The sequence below is a fragment of the Phascolarctos cinereus genome, unplaced genomic scaffold, assembly GCF_003287225.1.
Source record: "Phascolarctos cinereus isolate Bilbo 61053 unplaced genomic scaffold, phaCin_HiC Scaffold_9;HRSCAF=440, whole genome shotgun sequence".
NCBI lineage: Eukaryota > Metazoa > Chordata > Mammalia > Diprotodontia > Phascolarctidae > Phascolarctos > Phascolarctos cinereus.
Window position 1 is genome coordinate 170,827,656 of NW_027556402.1, and position 18,121 is coordinate 170,845,776.

Genomic DNA, 18,121 nt, shown 5'->3' on the forward strand with positions numbered 1-18,121 from the left:
ACACACACACACACACTTCACCTATTCCAGGCTAAGCAGTCCTGGCTCTATCTTCTTCCTTCACGATACAGCTCAAGCACTCTTTTCTACAGGAAGCCTTTCCTAATCCTCCCAAATGCTAGTGCTTGCTCTCCCTAACTACCTCATATTTAATGGCTTTATATTTATTTACTTTATATTTATCCTGCACATACTTACACATGTACAAATAAGATAATATTTGTAAAGTATTTAGCATGGTGCCTGATACCTAGTAGAAACTTAATAAATGTTTGTTTCCTTACCCTTTCTCTTCTTCATTGCTCTTTGTGATTAGAGATTATTTAATTTTTGCATTTGTTTCCCTAGCACCTTTTATAGTGTTTGGTACACAGCAGGTAGTCAATAAGTGCTTATAGACTGATTTTTAAAACAAATGTTTGTCATCCCTACTCCACTGGGGCTTAGTTGTTATACCTCTTGAAAGAAGTATAACAAAATATGTAGTTATTTCACAAGTTTTGGAAACAAATTAGATGTTGTTATCCACTCCAAGAAAAAAAAATTTTTAAATATAAAATATAACTTAACCTCTAACACATTACAGACAACAGTTTGTGGATAATTTTACATAGTAGCCACGAATAACTTTATTTTCTAAAAAGTGAAGATTTTCCTAGGAATTATACCCATCCTTTTTTGTGAGAGATATTGACAACTCTACTTTCCTGTTATTTACTTAAAAGATTACTTGAAGATTGAGATTTACAAATCACTTATATTATCCAGGCAAGCATTTTAAGTAAGAAAAATTCCATCAAAAATATTCAAAAAAGTAAATAGCATATATAATTTTTGTTTTAGTGTATTACATTTTCACTGATATTTTTTGTAGTATGTATCTATTTCCTAGATGTGAAATATTCTTATTCAAAAGTTTATTCTACACATAATTTTCCATAGGTTTGGGCTTTTTTCTTTTTACTGCTACATGCTTATGCTATTCATTTTTTTCCAAGCATCTTTTTTTATTTCCTTCAAGGCCTATCACAAGATGTCGTTTCCTGGCTCCCTAGCTGTTAGCGCCATCCTCTTAATGGTTACCTTCCATGTGCTCTATACTCATCCTGCATATTTTGACATACATATATGGTCTCCCCCATTGGAATATAAACTTCTTGAAGGCAGAGACTGTTTTTGCTTTTTCTGTGTATCTCCAGCACTTAGTATAATGCCTGGCACATAGTAATCACTCAATAAATGTTTATTAATTTACTGAAAAATACAACTAATGGTAAATTCCTTGAGTGTAGAAACTGTCTTAATTTTTATATTTTAGCATTTTACATATATTAGGCATATAACAAATATTTGCTATAGTAGAAATTGAATATAATAGAAGTATGACAATATTCAAATTACCTTGTTCCAAAAATTCTAAAAATAGAATAACTTATAAAGCAGAAAAAATGTCTTTCAGGATCAAATTACCCAATATTCCTACTTCCTACAATTGACCTTTTGTAAAAATGCATACAAAACTAAAATATAGCCTATGCTTCTTTCTTACCTCAGGTTGATTAGAAACGTTCAAAATGAGGGCCCACAGTTCTGCTCGAAGTGCTGTTGGGCTACCTTGTCTGATATACTGTTGAGCAGCAGCACTATCTTGTTCAGCTAAAACTGCCAAAAGAAAAAAAATCCTATTAAGATTTTTTTAGAACTGTAAAAGTTGATAATTTAAAAATATATTCTAAATTACATAGTTAGATACAAAAGGTTTAAGTGATAAGATCTTTACTTATTGCTATGCAGTGGTTTGGTCTTTTTAATTTAAGAGCTTCTTATTCTTTTTTTAAAATTTTTTTTATTAATTTATTTTGATTTATCAACAATCACTTCCATACGCTTTTGAGTTTAAAATTTTTCTCCCTCTTCCTCCCCACCACCCTTCCCAAGATGGAGCACAATCTGATATAGGCTATACATATACATTCCTATTAAACATATTTTCACATTATGGTTGTTGTAAGTAAAAACTAGAACCAATAGGAGTAACCACCAGAAAGAGGAAACAAAACTCAACAGAAGAGAAAAAAAATAGCAATTCAACTTCCATAGCTCTTTCTCTGGATGTGGATAGCATTTTCCATCACGAGGTTTTTGGAGATGTCTTAGATCCTTGTATTGCTGGGAAGGGTTAAGTTTATCAATATTAGTCATCGCACAGTGTGACTGTTATTGCGTATCATGTTCTCTTGGTTCTGTTACTTCCCTCAGCATCAGACCATACAAATGTTTCCAGGTTTTTCTGAAGTCAGCCTGTTCATCATTTCTTACAGCACAATAGTATTCCATTACATTCATATACCACAACTTGCTCAGCCATTCCCCAACTGATGGGCATCCTCTCAATTTCCAATTCTTTGCCACCACAAAAAAAGCTGCTATGAATATTTTTGTACATGTGGGTCCTTTTCCCATTTTTATGATCTCTTTGGGATATAGCCCTAAAAGTGCTATTGCTGGTAAGAGCTTCTTATTCTTAAAACTATGTTTATTCCTAAGCTCCTATTACCACCACATTGCAGTTTGTGACTTTCTTCTTATTCATTTTTTGGATTTCCAGTGTGATGCCCTCTCATAACATTACAACTGTCAAGTTTTGAATTGAATTGTTTTGGAGTTCCTGTCCTTTGCTATAAGTTTTGATTGATAATATTATTTGCCTAAGGTGCACTCCACTTCTGCAACAACTTATGGGACTAATCCTCAAGGGGAAGAGTTTTCGGAGGCACAAAGTCATTTTAAGATTCCAGGTCAAATCTAACCACACCTTCTTTCATACTTCCTAAAATTAAATCCCTTTAATCTTTAATTGTTTTCAAGTTAAGAAAATCTTCCAGCTATTGAGAAAGAAAAAGGCTAAAAAGAGATAAAAATGAAGACATGAGCATTTCACTAACATTTTATTAAAAAGAACAATTTTCATGTGGCAACATGATGTAGTGTAGGGGTTCTTAACCTTTTTTGGTATCATGAGGAAGACTGGTAAAGCCTATGGAACCCTTCTTAGAATAATTTTTTAATGTATAAAATGAAATACATAGGATTAAAAAAGAAACCAATTACATTGAAATACACTTATCAATATATGTGTGTGTGTGTATGTGTGTGTGTATTTATGGGTGTATACACACATACACACATATATGCATATATATGGTCAGTGACTTCTGGTTAAGAAAACTTAGCAGAATCAAAAGAGTTCTAGATTCAAACCCCACCACTGATACTTAATTAGCTATGTGGCTGTAGGTAAATTACTTAATTTCTCCAAGCCTCAGTTTCCTCATATACAAAATGGGAACGCTAAATATATCTACCTCACAGGGTTACTCTGATCAAATTTGGATCAAATTAGATGGCATATCTAAAACGTTTTGCAAATTGTTTAAATTTTAGCTATTATTATTACTATTATTGTACCAAGACAACAAAATCTATCCTATTAATAAAAAGGAAGGAGGATGTGGCCAGAGAAAACAAAAGTCTGTTGAGTTCTAGTTACAAAAATTAATGCTAACAAATAGTATAAGACCATCTTTTATTTTGTATTTATGGCAAGGGTTCTACAGAATGAAAATGAAATCCTACAAATAAGATTTTTTTAAAAAAAATTACTGCATTTGGATTTAGGACTCTAATAGTGTAATATTTTATAAAACATCTACATTGACATCACAGATGTCTGTACTTTAAAAGAAAAATTAGATTCATTAAATCAGGAAAAACTTCACTAAACTAAGGGGAAAATATTCCAAAAGGCACTAACAGCCGAATCAGTTGTTAAGTCTTACATCTGAAAATAATCATCTGGATTTATTATAGTTATATTTTCCCCTGATGCATGTGCGTAATTCCTATTAAAGCTAATGAAATGTGTGTCTGTATTCAGGACAAAACAGGCTCTTTGATTTTAAAATAAAATTCAAAGGCAGCATGGGTTAAATTATCATCATAGAGATAGGTGTCTGTGCTTTCTATTTCTTTTTTAGTGAACCAGTTGTGGGATTTTTCAGCTGCCATTTTTAACTAGAGGTAAAATAAAAGAATAGCTCTTTATACACATTTTCATTATATTTTTATTATCTATAGTTATGTGTATTGCTTCCTTAGGTTCTGAACTTTTCAGGGTATAGATTATTTGGTAATCGTGCTGAATACAAACATTTCTTTAGGGAATACTAAACTCTTAAGGATTTATGAAAATTAGAACTTTAACTTACCTTTTTGTCCAAGCCGTACATGCTCATTTTCAAAAAGCTCTGAGTTTGGAGAGAAAATAACACTATAAGACAGAAAATGCTCTATAACATATGTATAATTACTGCTGTCCTTTTTAGGCATTTACAAATATGGATGCTACTATCTAGTGTACCATGTTAAAACATTTATCTCTAGTGACAATGACCATTCTTTGTGCAGAGAAAGTTCCTTTTCTTAAATTGTCTAAACTTATATAAAGTTGGATTCCTCTGAGCAACCTCTAAAAATACATGAAAAAGAAAGAATAAATCTACTTTCCTTTCCTGCTAAAATAATTACTGATTCCACTGAAAAGAGGAAGCAGAAAAGAGTTATTAAAGTTGGAATTATCTATTAATTGTATATTTTCACACAAATATACTTTTGATGTAAACAATGATTCATAATATCATAGGATTTATCACCAAGCACTGACCACTGGTAGTACTTATTTCCACTGAGAACTTTAGGATGCTGGTAACATATATGCTCACCAGAATTCTAATATAACAAGTATTATTATTACAAAGATTTGGCCAACACAAATATGTCCCTCAAAGTTATAAAGAAGAAGCAACACTATGAAAAGAGTATTAGTCCTATTCTCCAATGTTGAAGCCACACCAAACAAAACTTATGTGAGTTTGTAGACATATAAAATAGGACCAGTAGAGAGAAAAAAAAACTCAGTTTTTCAAGTTGTCAGATATATATATTCTGAACTTCAACAGCAGAGTTTTCCCCCAAATTTGTAGATAAACTAAAAATTATGGATATAATAAAATGATAAATAAAATAATTTAAACATGGATTGATTTCAAATTATTTGAAAGACAGGTTCAAGCTCTTTTCAGCTACAATTTAAACATAAATGAAACTGATTTAAATAAACACATCAATTAGCAACATTTTCTAACTCAGAATTATATTTCAATTTAACTACAGTAATAAAGCATAGAACATTTGAACAACTGACTTATAAGTTAAAAAATAAGTTTGTGATCTTCTTTAATCCAAGTAATAATACCAAGATACACCACCAGCCAAAACAGTACTAATGAATAAGCAACAATTTAACTCATCTGCACCAGTCTTTGCCAGTGAATAATAAGAGATAACAAAAACAACCATAACAATTAAGTGATATCAAAGTGACAATGAAAAATAAAATGTATTTTCAAAAACACAGATACTCATATTGAAAATTATGTTTAGGCACTCTTGGAGGATCAAGGAATAGGAAAAACAATAAAAACAAATGTTACAGTTAAGATAAAATCCTACCTATTATATAGCAATGAAAAGTTTACCAAGGAAAAAAAAGATATTCACAGGGTAAAACAAAGCCTAAATTAAAATCAGACATTGGGCAGATAAGAAATTTCACATATTTGGCTTCTCCTTATGATACCTTTTTAGGACAGTCGATGTTTATAGTGAGACTCTGAAACTTAATTTAAAAGTTGAAAAATTTATCTGCATAATTAAGGTCTTCCATGAATATTATTTTAACCTCATTTTGCTTTAAGCAGATATCATTGTTTGCCTAACTTAATGATGTTAAGGACAGTACAAATGGATAGTGATGACTAGAAGGGGAAAATTGGAGTTCAAACAATATAGATTTTGCCCAAAAAATTAAGTTTGCAAGCCTAATGAATTTTAAAATTACAAGTCCAGTTTTTATCACTAATAACTTTTGAAAGATGGTTTCTAAGTAAAATTTCTAAGTAAAAAAAAGTATAAAATCCCTTATAACTGATAAGATTCCACCTGGATTTCTTATGTAGAATTTCTTCATGACATAATGATCAGAAAAAACATTTTGATTTTCAAAGTAAGATGTTAAGGGGCTAATTTAAAATAGATCTTTTAAAAGAAGGCTATTTATCATTATTATTATATTTCATTTAGCAGAGAAACACTTACCAGGAGGCACTTGTGTAGCATCATCAATACCCAGCTGTCCTGTATTTAAGCTCAATTCAATAAAGAACTCTTTCTGAAAAACAAAAATAAAGTAGGAATAAACAGAAATCTCAACTTACTATTCCTAAAAATCTCCAAATAAGAAAAAAATCACTGTCATAAAAAATGAAAAACATTTTCCAGATAGTGCTGAGTGCCCTTTTTCTGAGATTATTATTTAACATTTACTAACTTTTAAAATACAATAAAGAATAGAGATAATACAAAGGCAATATAATATACTATTGTCCTATTATGGCAGTCTTTTATGTGCAAATAATTCATATTTTAAGGGATGAGAGAAATTCAGTTTTTCTAAATAGTCCTTTCTCCCCACCTATATGATTTTTGTCTTTTACTGATTCTATTTTTTTTAAAAGAACTTGATTTTATGCCATCCTATTACCAAATACTTTTCCCACTTAACTTTGCTGGTCCTGAATTTTTTTTTCTTAATTTTGGAGGCAATAGGGGTTAAGGGACTTACCTAGGGTCACACAGCAGTGTCTGAGGCCACATTTGAACTCAGGTCCTCCTGACTCCAGGGCCGGTGCTCTATCCACTGCACCCCCTAGCTGCCTCCTGATCCTGATTTTTAATGTCTACTATGAAGATAATAAAATGGAGGCCAGAGGGAAAATAAGTAACAATCCCTAAATACTCAAATCTTTTTTACAGATTTTCCTTTTCCTAACAACTCTTTTTTTATAGTTTTAAATTTCACAAAATGCTATTCTAGCCACAATCTTTTGAAATAGAGGGTACAAGTATTATCCTCATTTTGCAGGTAAATTGAAGCTCCAACCAGTTGAATGCCCTGTCCCATGGTCAAATACCTAGCAGGTAATGGAGCCAGGTCTTGAATTCTGGTCTTCTAAATAGTTTCAGTACTTCTCAATTCACTTACTTCAGCTATTTATTGTAAAGAACCACTATGTTCTCTTATCAGTTCTTGTGGAGATGTTTATCAAAGTAATGTGCTATCATTTTCTACATCATGGTTTGGGTTATTCCTCTTTAACTAGACAGGCTTACATTACAATGTTAAAATGAGAAGTAATTAGACACTGCTAATACCTAAGACCATATAAATTATCAAGCAAATCAAATGTATTGGGAAAATGAAGATAAAGAATACTTATTCCCTAGATATTCTCTTATAATTCATGAAAAAAAATTGAATTAATGAATTATAATTCATAAAAAAATTTGTTTAGAACAATTTTTCTTTTGAAATTCCTAAAATATAATCATAATACACACATTTTTCACTGTATTAAAATTTTATAAATTATTTTTCATCTGCTGCTTAAAAAATAGTTTTTCATAGCAACAGATCTTAGAACACTAAAATTTCAAAAAATTCAAATATCGTGGTGGATGTAAGCAGGCTGGAATATATTAGCAATGATGGCTTACATAATAAAAACAACTAAATGTGGCAGCAAGGACATGTACAGCTAGAAAAACTGATCATGTAGCACAAGTGAAGGAGGACAGACAGACAGCATAGTGTCATGGATACACTGCTGGACTTGGACTCAGGTAAATCTGGGTTTGAATCCCATGTCAAAACATTTCCTAGCTGGGTCACCTTGAGACAGGACCCCAGGCTCCTGTATGTCTGGGACTCAGTAGCTTCTTCTGTGAAATGAAGATAACAATGTCACCTAACTCACAGGGTTATAAGGTTCAAACCTGTAATCTCATTTGTATGTAGAAGTCCTAGAAAAAGAAACGTTGTCTGCCAGTGCTGGTCAGCACCTTCTCTTCAACCTAGAGTCTTAGAAATTTGCCTAGATAATGGTATCAAACTTAAGTTTAAAAATTATCCCTGACCTTAGCACTTGGAAAACCACAAATTAACATTATCTGTATTTTTATTTGCTTTGTTAAACACTTCCTAATTACATTTTAATCTGGTTCCAGCTCCACTGTCAGGACTCAATGCAGCCTTGCAGTATGATACCTCTAGCCTACAGCACTAGGAGGTTAAGTACCCAGGGTCCAGAACTAAAATCCTCTCCAGGTCTCTATCTACTGGAGCATGTTGCCTACAGTGTTACACAGAGAGGCAGCTGGGGTTGCAGTGGGTAAGGCACTGGACTTTATTCAAATTAACACCTGAATTCAAATCCTGCTTTAGCTACTTACTATCTGTGTGACCCTGGACAAGTCACTTTTGGGATGCAAGCTCATCGGTAAACTCACTGAGAACATTTCCAGTAGCAGACAAGTGAACAGGGAGAAACATTGATCATTGCAAAAATTTTAATATGCTCATTGCTTATTCATAAATTGTAAACACAAAATAAATAGACCCAAATAGTGTTAGAACGCTGGAACATCTGATGCTTGCGTGGAAAATGAAGTTACCTAGAAAGCTCAGAGCCCTCTTGAAAGAAAGGCTTTGGGGGGTAGTTTCTTGCTGTGCCCTCCAGCCCTTCTCAGGAGCGCATTTTGACTCCATTCGTGTATCTTAGCACTTGTACTGTGGCCTGTTTTAAACAGAGTGCCACACTAATTTGATTTCTTCAGTTAGGGATTCTATAATTTGAAGTTTTCATTCCATATAATTTAGAGATTATGAGTGTTTGGCATTTTGATGTTGAGTAAAAAACATTTTAAATTGTTGGCAATAATTTTGTGTGTAATAATTCTAGTTAAGTTTATTTGCTGAATGCCCAAGGATATTTTGGAGTTTGTGTTTGTAGCTTGGGGGTTTGTCTTGTTAGTTCATTAAGAAATATAAGCTTCTGATATATCATTCTGGCTACCTACATCCTTTCTTTCTAGGTAGTCCGTAGTAGTAAATTATTTAAACGTACAAGGGGATGTTGTATAGATTCTACTATTTCCTTGCAAAATTTGTTTCACTTTATAGTCAAAGTGGGCAGGCAGGCAGGCAGGCAATGACAGAGTGCTTGGCCTGAAGTCAGGAAGACTCATCTTCCTGAGTTCAAATCTGGGCCTCAGACACTGGCTAGCTTTGTGACCCCAGGTAAGTCACTTAACCCTATGTGCCTCAGTTCCTTATGTGTAAAATGAAATGGCAAACCATTCCAGTATCTTTGCCAAGAAAACTCCAAATGGGGTCACAAAGAGTCAGACATGACCGAAGAACAACAATAACAGAGTCGAGGCTCCTTAGGGATGAATTTTCTATAATTTAGGGTAGCTCCCAAAAGATAAATGATCAAAGGATATGAACAAAAAAATTAAATGTTGCAAAATTATAAAGAACAAGCATGGCTAGAAAGAGATATATGAAGACAATCCCAACTCATTCCTCTGCAAAGGTGGGAATTCCACAAGAGTTGTACGTATTTTCATACTTTAAAAAATGTACTCATCAGTTACACTGATATTTTTCTTTTTGTCTTAAAAAAATAATTTACTATATGGGATGGACTCTGGAAAGGGATAAAAATACACTTGAAAATATAAAAATTAATTTATGGTAGCAATAGCCTGATCTGGTATTACTATCACGAATCCTTCAGTTTCTGTCAATTAACAAGCATTTATCAAGCGCCTACTATGTGGTAGGTATTGAGCTAAATGCTAAGGACACAAAGAAAGGGCAGTTCTTGCCCTCAAAGGCCTCATAACAATGGGGGACCCAACATGCAAACAACTATGTTCAAATACAGTACAAATCAGCAGCAATGTCAGCGGGAAAGCAAACGAGGTTCAGACATTTGCCACCTTTGTATCAGCATACAGTCTGTTGAGTTTCTATCAACAAGCACTGATTATGTGCCTGCTATGTACCAACACTGTGCTATGTGCTAAGGATGCAGATAAGAAAGAGACAGTCTCTCTCCCCAAGGAGCTGACAAGCTAATGAAGGACGACAACATACTGAAGAAAGCTGAAAAGAAGCGAAAGGCCTGGCAAGAGGGCATGATGTTCGGGGAGTCCAAATGACTCAGAGCCACTGATGGAAAGTGAGCAGTCACTTGCAAAGTTCTGAGCCCTGTATAAAGGAAGGCTCTGGGGTCTTTGGCATTTGCTGCTCCACTCTCCAGCCCTCCTGTCAGAGGGAAGAAGCAATCGAAGGTGCTGAATGAATCTGCTGCTGCTAAGATTTCAGGTGAACAGCTTATCCTGAGGTTACAGAGCAGGCTAATGGAAAATGAAGAGATACCTAGAAAGCTCAGAGCCCTCTTGAAAGAAAGGCTTTGAGGGGTAGTTTCTTGCTGTGCCCTCCAGCCCTTCTCAGGAGCGCATTTTGACTCCATTCATGTATCTTAGCACTTGTACTGTGGCCTGTTTTAAACAGAGAACAGTTTTCCATGCAAGCATCAGATGTTCCAGCATTATAACACTATTTGGGTCCATCTATTTTGCGTTTACAATTTATGAATAAGCCATGAGCATATTAAAATTTTTGCAATGATCAATAAAAGCAGCAAAAACGGTATGGCACACATGGGTGGCTGGCTCAATAATCACTGCATCAATAGTAAGTTGCTCTTTAAATTTTGGGACTTTTTGGTGTACTCTTTTTATTCCTTAGTTAATATATTGTCTTCTTTCAAGTGCTTACATATTTTGGGATGATTCAAGGTATGAATGCTTTATGTAAAGTATATATACAAGTAATACTCCAAAAACCCTGGATCCATCCATTTGACTAATATATTATGTACACAAATACTTAGCTTAAAAATTTGCATACTTCTAAAAGGTTATTTTTACATAACTTTACTTACCAATTCAGAGATATATTTTACTTTTAGAGGAACTTGGATTAAACCCAAATGAGTTTTTAAATTAAGATGATCACCATTTTCATAATTTGGGTTACGAAGATTAATTAATACCTTTAAAAACAAACACAACAAAATTAGTCATTATCAACATGAATTATTAGACTTTAAATACAACTAACCTCATAGCAGAGAATTACTAAATGTCTAGGTATTAAAGTATGCAGAAAATCTAATCATATTATCACATATACACATTAAAACACACAAAAATGTTTACTTTTTTTCCAAAAACACAAAAGCATAGTTATAAATAGAAATGTCTTAATTACACAGATAAAGAATTATGAGAACAGACTACCAAGGAAAGGGGTTATAGAATCTCTCCATCTTCCTCAATAATTTTAAAAATAGGATTGACAACCAGTTAATTAGAAATGAGTAACTATAGACACAAGGTTGTGAGCATGGAGGTGGCTCAGATGAACTCTGAGAATTCCTTTCAGCCCTATGATCCCAACAAAAATGATCTTCCCTAGGACACTTAAGGAATCTAGTAAGATTTAATGGTAGAAATATATGTCTGAGGATTACCAGTTAAACATGTCTTTTGTCTATACTGTTTTATCTGGTTACTCTTATAGATTTAGTTTAGAATACCATGTTTCAAATTACTTCTACATTTCCAAAATTGAAAACAGGTTTACTTTGATAACTTGTAAGTATGATTATAAGTACGATTTCATTAATGAAAGTGTCACTAAATTGTTGTTTAGACACTATTACATGTAATTTCACTAACTGTGATTTAAATAACATAAAAAATTAACATACAGGATATTAGGAACCTAATTCTTAAATGTGTGATGCTGAAAGCTTCTTTGTAAGAAGCATGCATTACATGTATATATCCTTTAGCATAGTGGCACATAGTTGGCACTCAATAAATACCTAACAGAATCACTGATGGAAAAGTAAAGCCATAAACATAAAAATCAAGAAAAAACAAACCTAATTTTACTTTATTTCTTAACTTAGAGATATGAGGATGTTATGAAAAATAGCCATTCAAATGCTGATATATCAATTGCCTATGAAGCTTGGTACTGGGGATATAAAGACAAAATTAAATAATCCCTACCATCACAGGACTGATATGCTATCGGAGGAAACAACACATACATAAGTAAATACATATAAAATAATTACAAAATAATTTTGGGAATGGAGACGATGACAACTGGAAAGGCCTGATGAAGAAGGTAGTGCTTAAGCTTAAGATTATAAAAGGCAGGGGCAGCTAGGTGGCACAGTGGATAGAGCACTGGCCCTGGATTCAGGAGTACCTGAGTTCAAATCTGACCTCAGACACATAACACTAGCTGTGTGACCCTGGGCAAGTCACTGAACCCCATTGCCTAGCCAAAAAAAAAAAAAGATTATAAAAGGCAGAAGCCAGGAAGTAATCGATTCCAGGCACAGGGGACAGCCTGTACAAAGACACAGAGGCAAGAGATAAAATGTCATATATGAGGAACAGCAACAAGGCCACTTAGGCTAGATCATATAATGCATGAAGAGGTATCATATATAATAATATAAATCCTTCAAAGATAGGTTGGAGCCAGACTGTCAAGAGCTTTAAATGACAAATGGAGAAGTATGAATTTGTTCCAAGAGGCAATTGGAAGTCAAAGAAAATTACTGAGTAGGTAGCATCATGGTAAGATATTCTTTAGTCAGTCGGTCTTCAAAAACTTAGGAAATGCCTACAATGTGTCAAGTACCATAAGTGCCTGGGGATACAAAGAAAGGCAAAAGGCAGTCCCTGCTCTCAGGGAGCTGCAGTTTAATGGGGGAGACAACATGAAAGCAACTATGTACAAACAAGATATGCACAAGGATAAACTGGAGATAATAACAGAGGGAAGGCACAAGAGTTATGAAGGCCTCAGAAGGCTTTTGTAGAAAGTGGAAGTTTAGCTGGGCTAAATAAGGATTTATATAGTACCTACTAAGTGTCAAGCACTGCATTTAAGTATTTTACAAATATCTCATTTTATTCTCACAGTTCTGCAAGTGTTGTTATCTTCATTTTATAGTGGAGGAAACTGAGGCAAACAGAGGTTATGTGACTTGCCCAGGGTCACACAGCTAGTTAAGTGTCTGAGGCTGGATTTGAACTCAAGTGTTCCTGACTCCAGGGCAAGCACTCTATTCACTGCACCACTTAGCTGTCCCTACTATCTAGCACAGAACTTTCCAAACAGGACCTTAATACATTTGTTGAATTGTATTGCCGAAGTATGGAAAATATAAAATCTTTTTCTGATTTTCAAAAAGTTAGGTGCAGGAGTTGTGTGTGTGTGGTTTTTTGTTGATTTTTTTTTTGTTGTTTGTTGGTTGGTTTTTGTTTTGTTTTGTTTTTGTTTTTTTACAAATTCCAGTTCAGAGCTTCCTATGGTCTCCCCAATTCTACCCTCTCCTTTCCAAAGGGCTTTTACAAAACAGTCAGTGACATACCACCACTTGTCCACAGCATACCGGCTATCTCCCAGAAAAGATTAACTACTATTAGTTTATAAAACTAGTTTCATCATTTTCTCAATAGATTTCTATTTTTCATCTACTTTCTAATTCCCCACATTTTCTCCTCTTTTTAGCATATCTCTAATCCACATTATTTTCTTATTTTTTTTAAAAATTCATTTAGTAGTGTTTACCTCAAGAAAATCTTTAGGAGCATAAACAGGTCTGAAAAGGCTTAAATCTAGAATAAGAAAGATTGAAACAAAACTTCACTTAAAATCTTATTATTGAGCATTTATATAATGAACTGTATCAATTTGATTAATACTATTTTATAATGTTATTATGGAAACTGATGGCAGAAGTCCTATGCTATAACCAAAAAAATAACTTTTCCCCTTCATAAATTTGTAAGGGTTCATTTACATATATCTGAATTGATAGAATATCAAACCACGCAAATATAAAAAAACCTACAACTTTAAATAAGCATAATGTTTTCTTGTTTTATTAAAGTGAGTTATTAGTGTCTACCCGAACTAAGTCACAAAACCATCCACATTAATTTGTTTTAAACAACAGTAATGACTGCTCACATTTTTATAGCCTTTTATTGTTTACAAAGAGATTTCCTGTGAGGCAGGTAGTGTATTACTTCACTTTATACATGAAGAAAATGAGGTGCAAAGAGAAATTAAGTGACTTGCCTCATTTACACAGTGAATTAAGTGGCAAAAGCCCAGATGTAAACCAGGATTTGTAGTGATTCCAAATCCATTGCTCTTTCTATTATTCCACAATATTCTCAAAAAAACAATAAACAGCTTGGAAAATTCCAATTTATATTGTATTACTTAATTCAGTATCTTTAAAATCTAAATTAAAGTTTGGAAAACATTCAGTTTAAATATACTTGGGCCTAGAAGTAAGGAAATCCAGGGAGTACACTTAAAAAAAAAACAAGAATATTTAAAGACTAATTTTTAAAGGTTAAATAATATAAATAATTCTCAAAATTAACCAGGAAAATAGGCCAATCTAGTTGAAATTTTTTAAAGGTAGAATAAAAAGTTAAACAAATGATATAATATATACATATATGTACATATGTATATATGTGTGCATATGCACATAATTATATAAGCTAACTGGGGGTGAAAAATAAGCCACTAACTTTCCCCAATAACTGTTATATACGCTGTTTTAGATTCATAATTGTGGACCTAATAATTCTGTATTGCTCTTCACACGAGAAAAAATAATTTTACATACCTGGTTCATCAGTTCCCATTTCATTCCATTTATTGAGAAGTTCCTTTTGCTCTACAACTGGTCTCTACAAAAAAAAAAAGGTATTTTTCAATTTTTAAAAACTTTATGAAGTTTAGCAATGAAATTTAGCAAATTGTATGTTGTCTTGTATGTAGTAACAACAATACTGTGTAACAATCAACTCGACTGACTTGGTTCTTCTCAGCAATACAATGATCCAAGACAATTCCAAAAGACTTATGACAGAAAATGCTATCCACATCCAGAGAAAAAAACAAATGGGGTCTGAAGGAAGATCAAAGTATACTATTTTCACTTTATTTTTTGTGGTTTTTTTCTTTTGTTCTGTTTCTTCTTTCACAGCGTGACTAATATGGAAATAGGTTTTATGTGATTGGACATATATACCCTAGATCAAACTGCTTATTGTCTTAGGGAGGAGGGCGGGAAGGAAGGGAGAAAGAAAATTTGGAACTCAAAATTTTATAAGAAATAAATGTTAAAAGTTATCTTCACATGTAATTAGAAAAAATTAAATATTATGTAAAAAAATAAAATTGTACATTGTTCTAACATGAGGACGGATTTTATTACAGATGGTGACTTTGCTAATAAATTTAGAGCCTTGTTATTTCCCTTGCACTCTGTCTCTGCCTGGCAAGGGTCTACCAAGTGTATTAGGAAGTTACTGTATCATATAAAAACCAGCTCCTTGCCATAAAATCAATTTCTACAAATTGATTGGGGGTAGTTATGTTGATTAGCTATTTTCAGATCTCTCACTCTCCTTAAAAGACTTGTTATTCCCATTGGTGCTCTACCTACTGGATAGAAGATATTTCTGGTACTATCACTATATTGGGACATTCTCATAATGCTTGAATTTTTCACACGAGTACCAGACAAGGGAGTACTGTGTCAGGGGATACCAGGCTTACAGCTTGAAAATTAGAAGAAAATTAATAGCTGCATAAGATAATATATCTTTAGAGAAACTATCTTATGCTTAAGTAATTGGATTTTCTCCAATGATGAAAGGGTTGTACTTATCAGTTATTATTTTAGATGATTATGAAGTATAACAAGTAGTGAGGTATTATAAACAGCTAGAAATAGTCACCATGGAATTTCTAGGCTGAATTCAGACTCTCAGTGATAGATTGAGTCTAGGTAATAGTGTCTCATGAAAGTGTGTGGGGAGCACCAGGTAGCTACTGCACTTGGAATTGTAGCTATGATTGTACTATACCTAAGTGGGCCATAACTCTTGGTTTGAGAGAGAAAGAGAGAGAGAGAGAGAGAGAGAGAGAGAGAGAGAGAGAGAGAGAGAGAGAGAGAGAGAGAGAGAGAGAGAGAGAGAGAGAAGGAAAGAAAGAAAGACCAAACTAACAGAAAGATCTGCCATACCAAGATGGAAGGATTTGAGGAGGTTTGCTGGTTTACAGAATTTATTTTGCCTCTTTTCTCTTTTGCTCAAAATAAAGTGGCAAATAGATGTGGTTAGAGTTAAGCACGTGGTGAGGTTTCATAAGGGGAGAATGATTCTAGTTTCTTTTTCCCCAACTCAATCCATGGTAGGCAATGTTCTGGTTAAATTTTTGAATGTAACAGTCATGTAAATAGTTCTTATTTGTGATTAAGGGAATCAAAAATGAAAGTGAAATATCTAAAAGGCAAGGTATATATTATATTAGTCATACTTATAGTTGATAAGCCTAAAGAGTTATGATTTGGATAACTTGTCCCCGAAAAAAAAAATCAAGAATGAAATATGTTTCCATTTAAGAATTACTATTCTTTTTTTTGTTTGTTTGGGTTTTTTTGGTTAGGCAATGGGGTTAAGTGACTTGCCAGGGTCACACAGCTAGTAAGTGTTATGTGTCTGAGGCCGCATTTGAACTCAGGTCCTCTTGAATCCAGGGCCGGTGCTCTATCCACTGCATTAAGAAACAATTCTTAAGAAACAAATGTACATCCTAAAACTCATTATTGGTATCCACAGAGGACTGAAGTGACATTCATTATGGAAATTCACCCATACAAATTTCTCGAAAGAGATTGTCACACTTTTTAAACAGTATGGAGAAATATTTATTCCTTCTGGCTATGTTGTAACTATTCTCATGGCACCTTCCATGAGTATTAACTTCATTTTAAATATATAAGCAACGAAAATGTTAACAGTACCTTCCGTGCCAATGGGATACTTAGTTCAGTACACATACTATTTAGACTCTTCAAAATTCTTTTCTCCCAACTTCCCTGAAACATATAAAACCAGTAAATTTTTCCTTTAATTCATGTTCAAAATGCAGTTAATATAAAAGTTTTATATAAAGTAAATATAGAACAAAAGTGTTTTTAATGGTGGTTAGTAATCTTAATTTTTGTTATTAGAATATATTGGTAGTTGAAAGAACATTAAATTTTAAGCATTTTTAAAATGTTTGATAAAAATTGAGTTTATAGAATCATTAGCAAAATCTTGTTATTTTGATACCAAGTGCAAATTATTTGATTTTATTATTCACATAGCATGTTATGTCATTCTGTAAAATGACATAAGCTGCTACTGCAAAATACATTTGCCATATTAGCCTTACGGAGTAACAGCGTGGTATGGTTACCAATCAATGGAGGCAGAATGAAATAAAAGTAAAATAAATAAAAACAAAGTTGGAAGTGAGAAACTGAGGAGTCAAAAATGATACCTAGATTGAAAGCCTGAGTTAACAATGGGAGGATTACAGTACCATCAACAGTAACAGGGAAATTGGTAAGAAAGGAGCATATGGTAGGAAAAGGTAATGAATTCAGGTCTGGATATATCAAGTTTAAGATGTCTATGGGACATCCAATTCAAGATTTACAATAGGCAGTTTGGGATATAAGACTGAAAGTCAGAAGAAAAGTCAGGGTTAGATAAATAGAATTGAGATTCATCTGCACAGAGATAATAACTGAAACAATGGGAGCTGTTAAGGTCCCCAAGTAAAACAGTCCACAGGAAGAAGAGAAGAGGGAACAAGATAGCATCTTGGGAGTCATCCATGGTTAGGTAACATGGATAAAGATCATTAAACTATCTGGATAGGAAAAAATAAGACAAATTGGGTTTCACTGAGCTTTATATCTCCTGCAGTACTAAGTATGGTACTTTGCATACAGTCAGGAAATTAATAAACATTTGGTGAAAGAATGAAACAAGAAATTAAAGAAGTTGAGATTAAAACACACATCCATATACATACAGACATACATATTTATAATTAGTAAAGCAAAGAGCCCTAAGAAAAACAACCACTTACAAAAAACTTGCTTCCTTTCTCATTAATATAAACCTATAATGG

At 33.2% G+C, this 18,121-nt stretch overlaps 1 protein-coding gene across 3 annotated transcripts in view; it reads right to left on the bottom strand.

Moving 5' to 3' along the window:
- The window catches only part of TBC1D19 (TBC1 domain family member 19), a 126,658-nt gene that overhangs the window by 80,421 nt on the left and 28,116 nt on the right, over nt 1–18,121 (bottom strand). For 2 of the 3 annotated variants that reach the window (XR_002325617.2, XM_020992254.2), the window contains exons 5-11: nt 16,959–17,033; nt 14,772–14,835; nt 13,694–13,740; nt 10,974–11,084; nt 6,217–6,289; nt 4,269–4,307; nt 1,550–1,662 (exon numbers count right to left, since the gene is read on the bottom strand). Coding sequence is in view for 2 of the 3 variants with exons in the window: in XM_020992254.2 (XP_020847913.1) it covers nt 1,550–1,662; nt 4,269–4,307; nt 6,217–6,289; nt 10,974–11,084; nt 13,694–13,740; nt 14,772–14,835; nt 16,959–17,033 (522 nt within the window). In the remaining variant the exon portion in view is untranslated. The remainder of the gene's footprint in view (nt 1–1,549; nt 1,663–4,268; nt 4,308–6,216; nt 6,290–10,973; nt 11,085–13,693; nt 13,741–14,771; nt 14,836–16,958; nt 17,034–18,121) is intronic. The other variant, XM_020992260.2, reaches the window with a different exon arrangement.